The sequence below is a fragment of the Panthera uncia genome, assembly GCF_023721935.1.
Source record: "Panthera uncia isolate 11264 chromosome B2 unlocalized genomic scaffold, Puncia_PCG_1.0 HiC_scaffold_24, whole genome shotgun sequence".
Taxonomy (NCBI): domain Eukaryota; kingdom Metazoa; phylum Chordata; class Mammalia; order Carnivora; family Felidae; genus Panthera; species Panthera uncia.
Window position 1 is genome coordinate 27,313,169 of NW_026057580.1, and position 14,592 is coordinate 27,327,760.

Below are 14,592 nucleotides of genomic sequence, written 5' to 3' on the forward strand. Positions count from 1 at the left end.
CTGATCTATGTAGTAAGCACTGAAACAGACATTAATCCTTATTATTATTCCCTAGGCCCCCTGCATTACTGGGGTTGTCTGTGGGAAAGATACCCCATTCTAGGTTACTTCCTGGGCCCCTGGCTCTTGGGAGATGGTTCTCACTGAGTCAGGCCCTAATCCTTTATCTGAACAGCTCTAGATTCTGAACAATAAACTAGGGGAACTTCTCAGAGAGGTGAGGGTATGCCAAGCAGTCTGAGGATTCTCGGGAAGGGTTCTGAGAATATACTCATGCCTGGACTCTATAGTACTACTATTATTAAATAGGCAGAATATTTTATAAACAGTCTCCACACAGCCAGGGAAACTAGGCTAAACTTAAAAAGAAGAAGGGATACATACGCTGAAGATAGAGAGAGGTGACGTAAGGCAGGTTGGAAGAACCAGGAACACAAGCACAGATACACAATTTAATTTTGATCACATGACATAAATATGCAAATCCAATTCATGCTTAGCTTAGACAGTCTCAAAATTCCACTACAGTAGGTTGATCCTGACTTGATTTGACATTCCCAACAGAGAGGCTTTTCCCACTTCAGAAATGTTTCTGCTGTCATTCCATTAGAGGACTCCTTTGTCTCATACATGGGACTGGCCTCAAAGAAGGTTTCATATTACAAGAATTTTCATAATTCATGTTTCTCTCATCACATTGTTGCTTTTGAAAGTTGTTTTATGGCTTAACAAAAGTTTGTCATTTTGCATTTCAACCCAGTGGCTTGATCAAATTAACTAAAAGAGGCTTAACCTAAAGGGATTGTGCCAAGCATTAAATTTAGACCCTAATTTGACCTAATAAGTTTCCCTTCAATGTATTAACCAGTGTTATTTAGATTCTAAATATCACTGATTTTATTCATTTACTTTCAATTTTCTCTAACAGCTACTTTTTTAATATCAATACTTTAAAAATCATTGTTTTGTCTCCTGTATACTGGCTAGAGTCTGAGGTATAATCACGAATGCATTTACCAAACACTCTGACTTCATTAATGATGGGGTGCAAGAAAAAGAAAGCAAGCCAAAAAAAAATCTCAAGTTTTAACCTCTGTGAGAAATAATGGGAGAGGCACCGGAGTGGCTCAGTCGGTTAAGCGTCTGATTCTTGGTTTCCACTCAGGTTGTGATCTTACAGTTGGTGGGTTCAAGCCCCACGGCCAGCTCTGCACTGACAATGCAGAGCCTGTTTGGGATTCTGTCTCCCTCTTTCTCTCTGCCCCTCCCCTCCTTGCTCTCTCTCTCTCTCTCTCTCAAAAATAAATAAATAAACTTTTTTTTTTTTAAGAAATAATGAGGGGTGCTGGGTGGCTCAGTCAGTTAAGCATCTGACTTCAGCTCAGGTCATGATCTCACATTTTGTGAGTTCGAGCCCCACATAGGTCTCTGCACTGACAGCTTTGAAGCCTGGAGTCTGCTTCAGATTCTGTGTGTGTGTGTGTGTGTGTCTCTCTCTGCCCCTCCCCCACTCACACTCTTTCTCTCTCTCTCTCTTTCAAAAATAATTAAATATTAAAATAATTTAGAAGAAAAGAAAAAAGGAGAAAAAAGTATCAATGATTATCAAATTTAAAAGAATATGTCAGGGAGAAAAGAGTATGCCTTCAATTTCCTTAAAGTGTGCTCTTCAAAAAAAAGGGAGGAAAATGTATTCAGAATATTTACAGAAGAGATACTTCGAAGAGCACATCACAAACTTACATCAATGAATCTAAAACCATCCATACCCATTAACTACTAGTTCTACTTCTAACAATTTGTTCTAAGAAAATAATACAAAATATAAAGTCATGCATGTCCAGGGTCACTTTTTTTATAATAGCAAACACTTGAAAGCAGAGCACAGTGAAGTAGGAAGAGTGGAACAGATTGTGGTCATTCTGTTCAGTGAGTTCACCATTTAAAATGAGTGCCTCCATTTCCTATCTTTGTCGCCTGGATTAGCACAACACTTACCAAAATGTCCTCCCTGCACTCTCTATTTCTACCCATCCTCCACACTATGGCCCATGGTCCTTCTTTACATCACAATGTTGGTATTACTATTTCTCTGCTTAGGTTGCATCCAGTTTTCCCCCACCTTTAAGAAAAATTCAGACTAGTATTCTCTGACGCCCTGCAGAGGCCAGTCTCACCAATGCCTCCAGACTCCATAGCTGGCCATTTTTACACACAAACCTTATCTCCACCCATTCAAAACTAATTTTATCATTCCTCTGTCCCACACTGATTTCTTTTTTCCTACGCTCATTGGTTTTCTAGACTGTCCTAAGGAAATGTAATCTACTTTTCTGGTCACAGCTCAAAATTAACTCCCTGGACAATTTGCTGTAGCCACTCCATTCAAAGATGGCTGATTTTTTTTAAAATCCCCGATGAAAGCATCTCCCTTACCAAATTTTGTAATCAATTATTGTCTTCTTCATCACAATTGTTAAAATGTTTAGCCTTCTCTTAAAAATCTCGCTTATTGCTTTGTACAATAATTCTCAGTATCGTTAAAGTAGCTTCCTTCCATTTGTATACTTTTTTCTCCAAACCACAAGGCAAAAATTAGTTTTTGGGGTTCCTTAAGTGCCAAGGATATATTTAAGCACCCCTCCTAGAATTAAGAACTACTGCCACTATAAACGAAGGAAGTATTTATAGCCCCAATATCCACTTGGGCAAACTAGGGTAGAGATTATGTTGATCTGAGTATGGCAATGGCTGTAGGGATGGGGAAAATGAACATACTACAGATATATTTGGGAGGTAGACTTGGCAATTTGGTGATTGACTTGATATAGGAGGTGCAAGAGACAGAGGGTCAAAAGTGATAGGTTTCTGACTAGGGATCCCAGGATGAGGAGGAGACCTGAGACAGGAGTTGCTGGGTTGTTTTGTGAACATATGGACCCTATGATGACTGTGTCTTCTGAAGGCCTCCAGAAAGCAGGGGTCAGAATTCAAGAGATAAAATGGAAGTAAAGAGCATAGCCCTGAAAGTGGCTAAACCATTAAGAGAAAGAGCAGAGACTGAGAATATAAGAGGACTAAGCTAGAACTAAAAAAGGACAATACTTAATAAGTAAACAAAGAAAGGGAATCCCAAAAAGTAATCAGAGAAAAAAAAAAAAGACAAGAAGGTGAAAGAAAAAGTTGGGACAGAGTGGTTTCATTGATAGCAAGAAATAAAAGCTGTATTAAAAGAAGGGAGTACCAGTAAGCCTACTACTGAAATGATAAATAAGGTTGATATTAAGACTAGTCCATTGTTGAGAAAGAATAAAATCATGCCATTAGCAACAATGTGGATGGAACTGGAAGGTATTATGCTGAGTGAAATAAGTCAGTCAGAGGACAGATATCATATATTTTTACTCATATGTGGATCTTGAGAAACTTAACAGAAGTCCATGGGGGAAGGGTAGGTGGGGAAAAAAAGTTTCAAACGGAGAGGGAGGCAAACCGCAAGAGACTCTTAAATACAGAGAACAAACTGAGGGTGGATGGGGGGGTGGGGGAGAGGGGAAAATGTGTGATGGGCATTGAGGAGGGCACTTGTTGGGATGAGCACTGGGTGTTGTACATAAGCCGATTTAACAATAAATTATATTTTAAAAAACATACGTTGTATAAATATACATCTTCCATATTATCAAAAACAAGAAAAAAGGAAAAAAGCTAGTCCATTGCATTTTACAACTCGAGTCACTAGAGGCATTGGTAAAGGCAGGTTCAGTGGAAGAAGGTAGACATCAAAGAGTTGAGGAGGGAATGAGAGATGCTTAGTCCAAGGTCCACACACTACAAACACAACAGAAATATTCTCTACTATCAAGTGGAGACAGTAAGAAAATACACCTCAAAAATAACAAGAGAAAGAGGCAGAGACTTTGACCACTGGAGAAGTGCCGAAGGGTCTAAGAAAAGCTTATGTTGTTTTTATGAAGAACGGCTTACACATATTTAAATGCTTAATTAAAGGAGTTAATAAAGAAGATGTTGAAGGGAGAAGAAGAAGGATAAAGCAAGGTCCCTGAAAGGGCAGAAAATATGGAAACTAGAGTTGAAATGAAAGGTTTAACTTTAATATACCTTCCTCTATAAGAGGAAGAAAGGAAGATAGAATGTTAGAAGGAAGAGAGAAGAAAAAAAAAAATTAAGGAGGAAAGGGAAATTAAGAGGAGGAGGGGAAGAAGGGAATTGTCAACATCTAATGAGGGCTATTCAGGTGACATAATTGTGCCTCATGACAATTAAATTCACCCAGGAAGTGGCAGAATCTGGATGCAAAACTGATTTTAAACATTTGTTCTTTCTTGTCTATTCTGGATAAGAAAGGTAGCCAGTTATGAAGCTTCCAATTTTCTTCTCTGGGTGGGAGATGAACAGACAGTATTCGAATGCAAGACTAGAGGTTTAAGAAAAATGGAAATGGTTGACATTGCCATAGCAGAGAATTCAAAAAAGCCAACTCAGGAAACAAAAGTGCCGAGTGCCCCACAGAAATGGGAGATTTTTAAGTTATAGTGGCATCAATCTGTACAGGTAAATTATTTTTCCTCCAGCAAATTCTTCCAGGATTGAGGTTTTGTGAAGATACAAACTTAGGAAGACAATAACAAAAATAAGTTAAGGATACTGGCAAGAAAGACTAAAATAATGAGATATGGAATCCAAGAGAGATGAAATGGGAAATGAAACCAGGAAAGACCGACAAGGGGAACCTAGTCCAAGGACTGGAGAGTCTTAGAAAGTGGCATTTTATATGTATCCTTGTGCCGAATATATTGACTAGAATAAAATAGGAATTGAGTAAATATTTTCTAATCAGTGAATGGCAACCAAGGCCTACTTTGTTGGAATATAAGGCCAGAAGGGAACTTCAACTCAGATCTCTCCTTCATAAGTGATTTAAAATGAAATCTTTGGATATCCAATAGAATGAATGGGTTGATGTAATCAAAACACTTTTCCTAGATAAAATGTTACTGGATTCCCTCAGTTTTCTCAAGGTGAGCTAAGAGAAAAGAATCCCTGCTGGGGAGCTGCTCTGCAGTGACTCTGTCCCTTCACCCCATTAATTCCACCTTTCCTTTAGGGTTTTCCTCACTGTATCCTCAAAGCCACACCTTATCTTCAAGGTTATGATTATGTACTTTAAGACATACACAAAATCTTATTTCCTATTTTTCCTCATAGCATAACTAAAACATGCTGAGATTTCAAAAGAATTTTCTAAACATTAAGGAACAATAAAAAAGAAAAGAAAAAAGAAAGAAAATTATAAAACACATGCTTTCTATTGTCTTGGTCATTAGATATATTTTCTTCAGTTCTGATCTGTTCCCTGTCTTACTCAAGACCTGTCCAAAGTATTTGCCTTTTTAGTTCTCTGACTCACCAACCAGATAAATAAGCATCTTTTGGAAACTTATTTGGAAACGTAGAACACTTCTTTATGGTCTACTAAGTGATTCACTCCTTCAACCAAGCTGTTTCTGCAAAGTCACTGTAGTCTTACCCTAAATTAGAGTCCCTGATATCATTAAGGACAAAGACCCAAATGACCACCATTTCCCAACTTAAAGAAAATGAGACATTCTTAAGGAGACATTACCCACAGATCTACTTATTTCCAACGCTAATTCTTCATCTATATATTTTTTAAATAATTTTAATCCTTAAGCTGTATTGCATTTTAGGAGGTTCCATCTGAATACATGGATCTCTGGAGACTTTTGTTACAATGTTCTTTATTACAAATGCAATAATCCTCATTGCAAAAACTCAAAGGTCAGAAGCTCATGAAATAAAATGGAAAATTTTAAAAACAGTAAGAGTCCTCTGTTCTCCTCTAAACTTTAGATTTTTTGACAAGCAAATATTTTCAGAAAGTCATTTCTTACCACTCCAAATAACTCTTATAATGGCTCATCTTCTAATATAAGTTCTTTAATAATTGTTTCTAGTAATGATTTAATGTGTCAGTACTGATTGGGACTATGCACATTTTGAAATATATCAAAAATAGAAACTGAAAAGAATAGATATAGTACATTTATACACCTTGTTGACAGGAGACTTACTGGAGCCACCCTCTTTGTATGAAATTCATTCATTTACTCAACAAGTACTTAGTGAATATCTAGAAGAAGCCAGTCACTGGTTTGGATGCCATAGGAAAATAAAGATGAGCTACTTGTTCCATGGAACATAAATATAATACGTGATAGAAAGTGGTGTACGTATATTATGTGAATGAGGAAGGTGCCCCTAGAACCATCTTGCTGATGCAACAGCTGAGTCTTTGAAAGTTATAGTAACTACCCCCCCCTGACTTCACACCTAGAAAATAGCAGAATCCAAACGTGTGGTTTGAAATTCTTCTTTCATTTTTTCTTCTTATTTACAAACTTTACAGACAACAAAATAATGAGTTGTTGTTGTTGTTGTTGTTGTTGTTTTGAGAGAGCGAGATAGAGAGTAAGCAAGGGGCTGAGAAGTGGGGGTGGTGGGCAAAGATAGAGGGAGACAGAATCCCAAGCAGGCTCTGTGCTATCAACACAGAGCCAGTTGTGGGGCTCAAAAACCCACGAACCAGGAGATCATGACCTGAGCTAAATCAAGAGTCAGGGGCTGGATGGGGCACCTGGGTGGCTCAGTTGGTTAAGCATCTGACTTCAGCTCAGGTCATGATCTTACCATTCCTGAGTCTGAGCCCTGCACTGGGCTCTGGGCTGACAGCTTGGAGCCTGGAGCATGCTTCAGATTCTGTATCTCCCGCTCTCTGCCCCTCCTCCCACTCGTTCTCTCTCTCTCTCTCTCTCTCTCTCTCTCAAAAATAAATAAACATTAAAAAAATTTTTTTAAAGAGATGCTCAACCAAATGAGCAACCCAGGTGCCCTCAAGCAACAAAATATTGAAAACTAAAAATGTTGCCTTTAAGAATGCTAAACACTGAGCAGTTTTATATAAAAGGCAGCAGGAAATTCAAGTTGATTTTTTTTAACTTCACATTTTAACACAGAGTTCAGTAGCATCCCTGTCTTTTGAGGTAAACCTAAGGTAAAGGTAACTACAGATACATTCCTTGGAAGTTACAGAGAATCAGAATTTTACTTAACTATAATGGGCTAAAAATAGGATGAGCTATTTGGAAACATGTCAGATTTGTCATCCTCCAGCACATTTGTGGTGGGGTTGGATAGTCAATTGTCAGGGATGACCCAGATAGTTTCCAGTCCTCACCACTTTTGCAGTAAAATAACCTAGATCCAAGTTGGTAGGTTAGATGGAACCCTGTTCCACCTATATATCCATCTCTGCCCAAAAATTATAGAGAAACTATCATTGTAAAGAGCCTCTATGTGAAAGAAGGGCCACAACGTTAATTATTGGCTGCCCCTATGGCTGTAAATGATGTGAAGTGCTTGGCATCTCACTTCCATTCCCAACAAGATGGCAAAATATGCAACAGCAGAACCAAGCCTACAGCCAATCTCTCCTCTGCAGGTAAAATCTTGAACACAACATTCAATATGAGAAAAGTGTGCAGAGTCAATAGTTTCAGAGAGGGGAAAAATGATTTTATAAACATCTAACACCATGTTATTTTCACAATATGAAGCTAAAAAACAAATGAAGCTAAAATAATAAAGGACAAAAAGTTTGGTCAATTTCCTGAGCTTGATGCTAGTACTGACCTTCTTTTTTTACTGAAAAATAAATTTCCATATTTACCTGAGAAATGAAGATTTTGTCTCTAAAAATATCCATGTAAATAGGATCAAAGTAATTTTTGCAGACTCTGTGATGGGCATAAAAACAAATATGTTTCAAAGGTGAGAGAAGATTTGTAGAAAAATTTAAATATACATGTAGTATATAATATATATTTATGGTAATGAGTTCTATAATATAGAGTGAAATAAGATCCAAGAACATTATAGAACTGTCAGCAAAGATATCAGCTAATAGGCCATTGCAGATAAAAATATTGGGCCTCATCAAAAAAGAATATTTTCAATGTGACAGGAGGAGTTCCATCTTTTAAAAACAATGTGATGTGTTTATGGCTAGAATACTAAATATAGTTCTAGTCACTGCCCCTGGAAAAACATTAATGGGCTAGAAGTGGATCAATATGTGTTTATTTATATAAATGTATGCCACATGTAATTGTCATCATTATCACATAGAAAGGCAAATAGGGGCACCTGGGTGGCTCACCAGGTTAAGTGTCCAACTCTTGATTTCAGTTCAGGTCATGGTCTCACGGTTCATGAGATGGAGCCCCAGGTTGGGCTCTGTGCTGATAGTGTGGAGCCTGCTTGGGATTCTCTTTCTCCCTCTTTCTGCCCCTCCCCCACTCTCTCTCATAAACAAACAAACAAACAAACGTTTACCAAAAAAGGTAAATAAAGTTCTACCATGTAAAAGAAAAAGTGCAAAACTCCTCAAGGCTATAAAAATGAAAACTTAGGGGAAACACTGCTGGTCATCTACAACATAGTAAAGTGCATATGAATAACTCCTGTTATTCAGTAGTTCTGAGCACTATTCTAAGCCCTGGACTTGTATTAACTCATTTAATCTCTCACAAAATCTCTTCCAGTCAGTACTATTAATGTCCAAATGAAGCACAGAAAAATCCAATACTTTGTCCCAGCTCACCCAGCTAGTAGGTAGTACAGCCAAGATGAAAACACAGGCATTCCGGTTTTGGGGAGTGTATTAGGTATGTGAAACACAAACCTAATTTTTAACATTAAGAGAGGTACTTAAAGGGAGGTAGATTCAAGGTAAATAAAAATAAACATAAAATGAACTAAAAACCTTGAAATCTAAAAACAAAACTGAATGTTTAAGAGACAAAACATATTTAAAATATAAAAATAGAGTCAGAAAGTCTATACAGAGTTGCCCAGACAAGCATAAAGCAGGGAAAAGAGGGTAAGTTGGAGTAGGGAAATCTCTAGCCTTGAGTCCTACTTCTAGAAAGTCAGTCATAGCTTCCCACGGAGCTGCACTTAATGCCCCAACACACACACACACACACACACACACACACACACACACACACAATACAGGCTGCAGAGTAGGATGAACCTCTGGTCTCACCCAGACGGGGTCCATTCGTCCCGCAGTCTGGAAGCATCACCCCTTTGTGTCTACCTGTGCAGGTGTTTTCCTCTGTGTCTACCTCACAGATGCATAATTTACAGGGCAGAGAACAGATCTTACCCAACTCGCTTGGCGTATCACCCAGCTCAGGACTACATGCAAGGTTTTGATAAATAGCTTTTAATTATTATGATGTCCTGCCATTTCCATCAATTTGCAACTTCACACACCCATAGGGTCTACTTTCAGGAATAAGAATGTGTTTTTGATCTATTGTCTGTTCACTGCTGCTGAGAATTTGGCTGAACACACGACTTTATGACATTGTTTTGAATAGAGAATCTCAGTAAAATATTCTTTAGGGAAATACCAAATCTAAGATTAATAACTGTTCATTTTCACTGAAGATTCTACCAAAGAATTTGTTCGGGCTGGGGAAGTAACCACCTGGGAGAGTTTCTTCACACGCACAATCTGCCCTTTTGATTCATCGAGTCTTTGTTCAGCTGCTGTGTTTTTTGCAGTTAACCTCATGCTGCTGCAGCTCACGTTACCAAAACATCTGGTATGGAACAAAATTATTGTCCTTTTCCAGACATTAGTTAAGTAGAAACGGAATGTCACACACCATCTCCCTCCCACCTTCCATATTCTTTCTCTTCCTGAGAATATGACCCTACACAGGGTAACACAGGGGTTATTCAGAGGAGAGTTGGGTAAATATAATGTTCTATCCCAGTTATCAAAGAACTTTTTCCCAAGACACAGGGTTTTTCTCTTGCCATGAAAATTGTGTACTTCAAAATCATATTGCTAGTTTTTCTATTCTCCTAAGAGTGAATGAATACTCAACATTTGGTCTAGACTGGTCTTGGGAGACTATGACACTTAAAGATTTTCACAAAAGCTGGGCCACCTGGGAATACAGCTGGGGGTGGGAAATACAGTTTTGTCATAGGCTCAGGTGTAATAAAACCTAGAACAAGAAGAAGTTGAATAGTTAGACGCCAATAATTGAAAAGGTGAGTTACCTGTGTGGCTCAGTTGGTTAAGCATCTGACTCCTGATTTCTGCTCAGGTCATGATCTCACGGTTCTTGGGTTTGAGCCCTGAATTGGGCTCCACACTGACAGTGCAGAACCTGTTTGAGATTCTCTCCCTCCTTGTCTCTCTGCCCCTTCCCCTGCTCATGCTCTCTTTCTCTCACAAAATAAACAAATAAAACTTAAAAGAAATTTTTTAAAAAGGTAATGATGTGCATTCTAATTACTTTCCCGAAGTCATCATTTATTCTCAGCTCCAAATTTACTTTCAGATAAAATCATTCTATTAAATGTGTCCATCATTTGACACCTCTGACAATGACAGGACACTGTGTGATGAGCCACAGCTACTCCTCAGTGAATCCCTTCTTCACATACTGTTACCCAGTTTCCTTGTGGAAAGTGCATTTGTTGTCTCCATCCCAAAGCACACAGCTCACACTCATTCTACGTAGCAGTGACCCCACTCTTCCTTAGCCTTCAAGCTGTCTTCTCCACTAGATGGAGGAGGGGGGATCAGGTCTATTTTCTCTATGCCTCTATTTCAAACACAGTGCATCGTCCTACCACTATGCTTTGCACTTAGTAGATGTGCTTCTTGTATTTTATTTTCTTAAATCCATCTAAAGAAAACCCACATTCTCCAATATTCGACCACAATGCACCTCCCAGTCTACCTTTCAGTCTTCCAGAATGGTCTGTCAGAAATACAAGAGCAAAAGTTGGGTACATACCCATTAAAAACTAGTGAGAAGTGCTACATGTTGACAACTGAGTATTTTAATATATTCTAGAGCAGATGAGAGGCTATCACTATTTAAATGCCATGCATTTCAATTATAATTTGAAAATGGGTTCTCACCTTTAGCCACTTAACCTCAAAGCATTTTTATTATGAGACAAAAGCTTTGAGAAAAACAAAGATTGTGCTCTTAAAAACAACCAAAATATGCATAAAAGAATTCTACACCATCCTTATGCTTCCTAAATGCAGTGCCTAGTGAAGTTATTTTCAATGATTATTCAAACTAAATGAGCTTTTCTAATGCAAATTCTGAATTTAGTTTTGATTATATTTATAAACTCAACGTGTAGTAGAGGAGAGAGTGTCTTCACCAACTTCTCTGAAGCAGACATAAAACAAGTATAATCATGCTGCCCTTATTCATACTGGCACTCAAATAGTTCACATAGAATAATAAAAAGCTTTGCTGTCAGTATTTTGGTAAATAACATTTTAACCATTAACTTCATACCTCCTGTAGAAGGTCCCCTTCATCATCCATCTCACACTTTTTTATTTAAGTCCACTTTGGAAACCACAATCCCCAACAAATGCGTTCAACACGTATTTATATGTATACCTGAAACAAACACGGCAGATGATGAATTCCATTGAGGCTCTTTTCCAGAGGGGTCTGGCAGGTAATAAAAGATAAACACCAGACTCTGATGTGTCATGCCCAAGGCACAGTATGCTGGAAATGCACTAGAAGAGTCGAATGACAAATGCTCATTTATGCCTGACTCCCTACAAACAAAGGACATTGCAGAGCTTAAAACTGTGTTGATTGACTTTTTCTCCAACATACTGAATTTTGTTATATAACAATTGTATTCTAGAATGAACTCTATTGTTAGCCTCAGATGATGAAACATTTATTAGACAACTATGCAATCACAGTCCACAGACAAAACACAAATGGAAAAATACAGTTGTAAGTGACCCAGATTTATACCAATGGCAAAGATCCACTCATTTGTAATTCCCATTTTTTTCTTCTCTTCTCTTCTCTTCCCTTCCCTTCCCTTCCCTTCCCTTTCCTTTCCTTTCCTCTCCTTTTGTTTTCTAGGGTCCTTTCTAGCTTCTAAATTAATTCTGGTCCTTTGCTATATAGCCACAACCATTTTTCTTTATTTAGCCTTTCTAATTTTACAAATGTCACTCTCTGACAAACCCCCGCCCTTCCCAGCTGGCCACAAGGAACATAGAATGATCTACAGGTTGCCCCCACATGGTCCAGAAACAATCCTAACTCAGTCAGAGGAATAGGGAATGCTTTTTCAAAGAGAGTTTGAAATTATGCTTCTGTTGCCTTCAATTGTGACTTCATGTTGGTGGGGGAGAGGAGGGAAGTGTTCTGAACCAAATCAAATCCTCTCTAAGCATTTTCCATGTATGAGTGTACAGTCTCCATAGCTGATCACTTCTGTTCTGGACTCTGGCCTGAGGAAGCCCAAGCCAACACTCCAGCCCATCAGCCAGGCCTGACTCTTTTGTTCTATTTCCATAACTGCATATTGTTTTATGTTTGTTGTAATCAACTCTATTTTTTCCTTTGCTTCTTTGCTCATCTTTCCACCTGTCTCCCTTGTGTTCCTTGTCTACCATATAAACTTCAAGGTCTTCTCAGTTTATCCTCTGTGTCTACTTCTAACCAAACCATAATATAAAATTCAAACACATTTTTTATAATAGTTTCTATATTGCTGACAAATTTTATTCGCTGTTCTTAATTACAAAACTTAATATCTAAGAAGTTTTTCACTTCTCTCTTAAAACTTAAAAAAATCAAACTAGACCTATTTGCCTAATTACTTTTGGTTGATTTTTCATAATTTAATCCAAAGCCAAATGCTGATTTTCTTTGGAAATTTTAATAAATCATGGGGTGCCTGGGTGGCTCAGTCAGTTGAGCATCTAACTCTTGTTTAAGCTCAGGTCATGATCTCACAGTTCTCGAGATCAAGCCCCATGTCAGTCTCCACATTCACAGCACAGAGCCTGCTTGCGATTCTCCCTCTCCTTTCTCTGCCCCATCCCTGCTTGCTCTTTCTCAAAATTAATCAATAAACTTTAAAAAAAATTTTAAAATAAAGGAAGAGTAAAAAAATTATAGCTGAAGTTTTCATCCTCTTTCTTTAACCCTCTTTAACCCTTCATTTAATGGAAATGAGGACAACAGAAAAAAGATTTGGATGGTAGAAAGCATGTTGAAAAATTGTAGCAAACTTTTAACAAACCACAGTAAGCTAATCCTAAGTAATCAGTGAGAAAAGTCAAGAAACAATACAGCGTGCACTGTAGAACTTTCCAGAAATAAGAGAAAAAAGCAAAAAGTAAAAAAAAAAATAAGATCAAAGAGACTAAAAAAGAAAAAGATGACCAATCTAGGAGGTTTGATATATGAATAATAAGAGCCTCCGAAAAATATAATAGAGAAAAATAAAGGGGAAGGTATCTTCAAAAATAGTCATTTCCCAGAATTGAAGGCCATGAGTTTTCAGAATGAAAGGTTACACTGAATAAGTAGCTAAATGGAATAAAATTTATACATATCTAGTCTCACTATTATAAAATTTCAGAACACTAACATATACAATGTATGAAGAATCCAAAAGAACCCAGACTTCTTAATAGAAAACAATGGAGAAAAGGTTTCAAAGTTCTGTGGAAAAATACCTAACCCATTATTCTATACTGAGTCAAAACTAACAATCAAATGAACAAACTAATGACATGTTTCACATACCACTCATGTACCCTTTCTCAGAAAACTAATGAAGGATATGGTTTTCCAATGTAGGAAACCAAAATAGAAGAAAACCACAGGCCCAAGTAACAGGAGATCCACATGGGGGAGAGTAAAGAGAAGCACCAGGAAACTGATAAGGTGAAATCTCAGAATGACGGCTGAATAGCAAAAGTAAAGTATTGTCAGATATTTTCAGAGCAAAGTCTCAAGAAATAACTTTCAAAAAGAATAAATTAATAAAACATCTCTTGTGTCTAAATTTTGGGGGAATAATTGAGACTGAATTTCTTTTTTTTTTTTTTTTTTTAACGTTTATTTATTTTTGAGACAGAGAGAGACAGAGCATGAACGGGGGAGGGGCAGAGAGAGAGAGGGAGACACAGAATCGGAAGCAGGCTCCAGGCTCTGAGCCATCAGCCCAGAGCCCGACGCGGGGCTCGAACTCAGGGACCGCGAGATCGTGACCTGAGCTGAAGTCGGCCGCTTAATCTACTGAGCCACCCAGGCGCCCCGAGACTGAATTTCTAATTTTACATAGGATACTTATACATAAGCAACTGGGAAAAAAAGACAATTGCTAACATCATGGAAAAGAAAAAAATGATGTGGGTCAGGAAAAAGAATCATGTAATAATACTACACGGCTCAACTGTGAATAGCTTTACATAATAATGTAAATACTAAGTTTTGATCCTAATAACATTATAATGCTTTATTAGAACAACTGTGGGAATTGAAAGTGTACATGTATATTCAGCAAGGAAAGACAGCTAAATCCTCATTTATCCAATGTGAGAAGTCAATAGTTAATGCCAAAAACTTAAAGATAAATAAATAGTAATGTAAGTACAATTTTTAG

At 37.7% G+C, this 14,592-nt stretch overlaps 1 protein-coding gene across 1 annotated transcript in view; it reads right to left on the reverse strand.

Moving 5' to 3' along the window:
• LGSN (lengsin, lens protein with glutamine synthetase domain) overlaps positions 1 to 11,479 on the reverse strand; it is a 28,323-nt gene extending 16,844 nt beyond the window's left edge. The window contains exons 1-2 of the mRNA XM_049653170.1: positions 11,454 to 11,479; positions 7,772 to 7,838 (exon numbers count right to left, since the gene is read on the reverse strand). Coding sequence (XP_049509127.1) covers positions 7,772 to 7,838; positions 11,454 to 11,479 — 93 coding nt within the window. The remainder of the gene's footprint in view (positions 1 to 7,771; positions 7,839 to 11,453) is intronic.
• Positions 11,480 to 14,592: the final 3,113 nt, after the last annotated feature.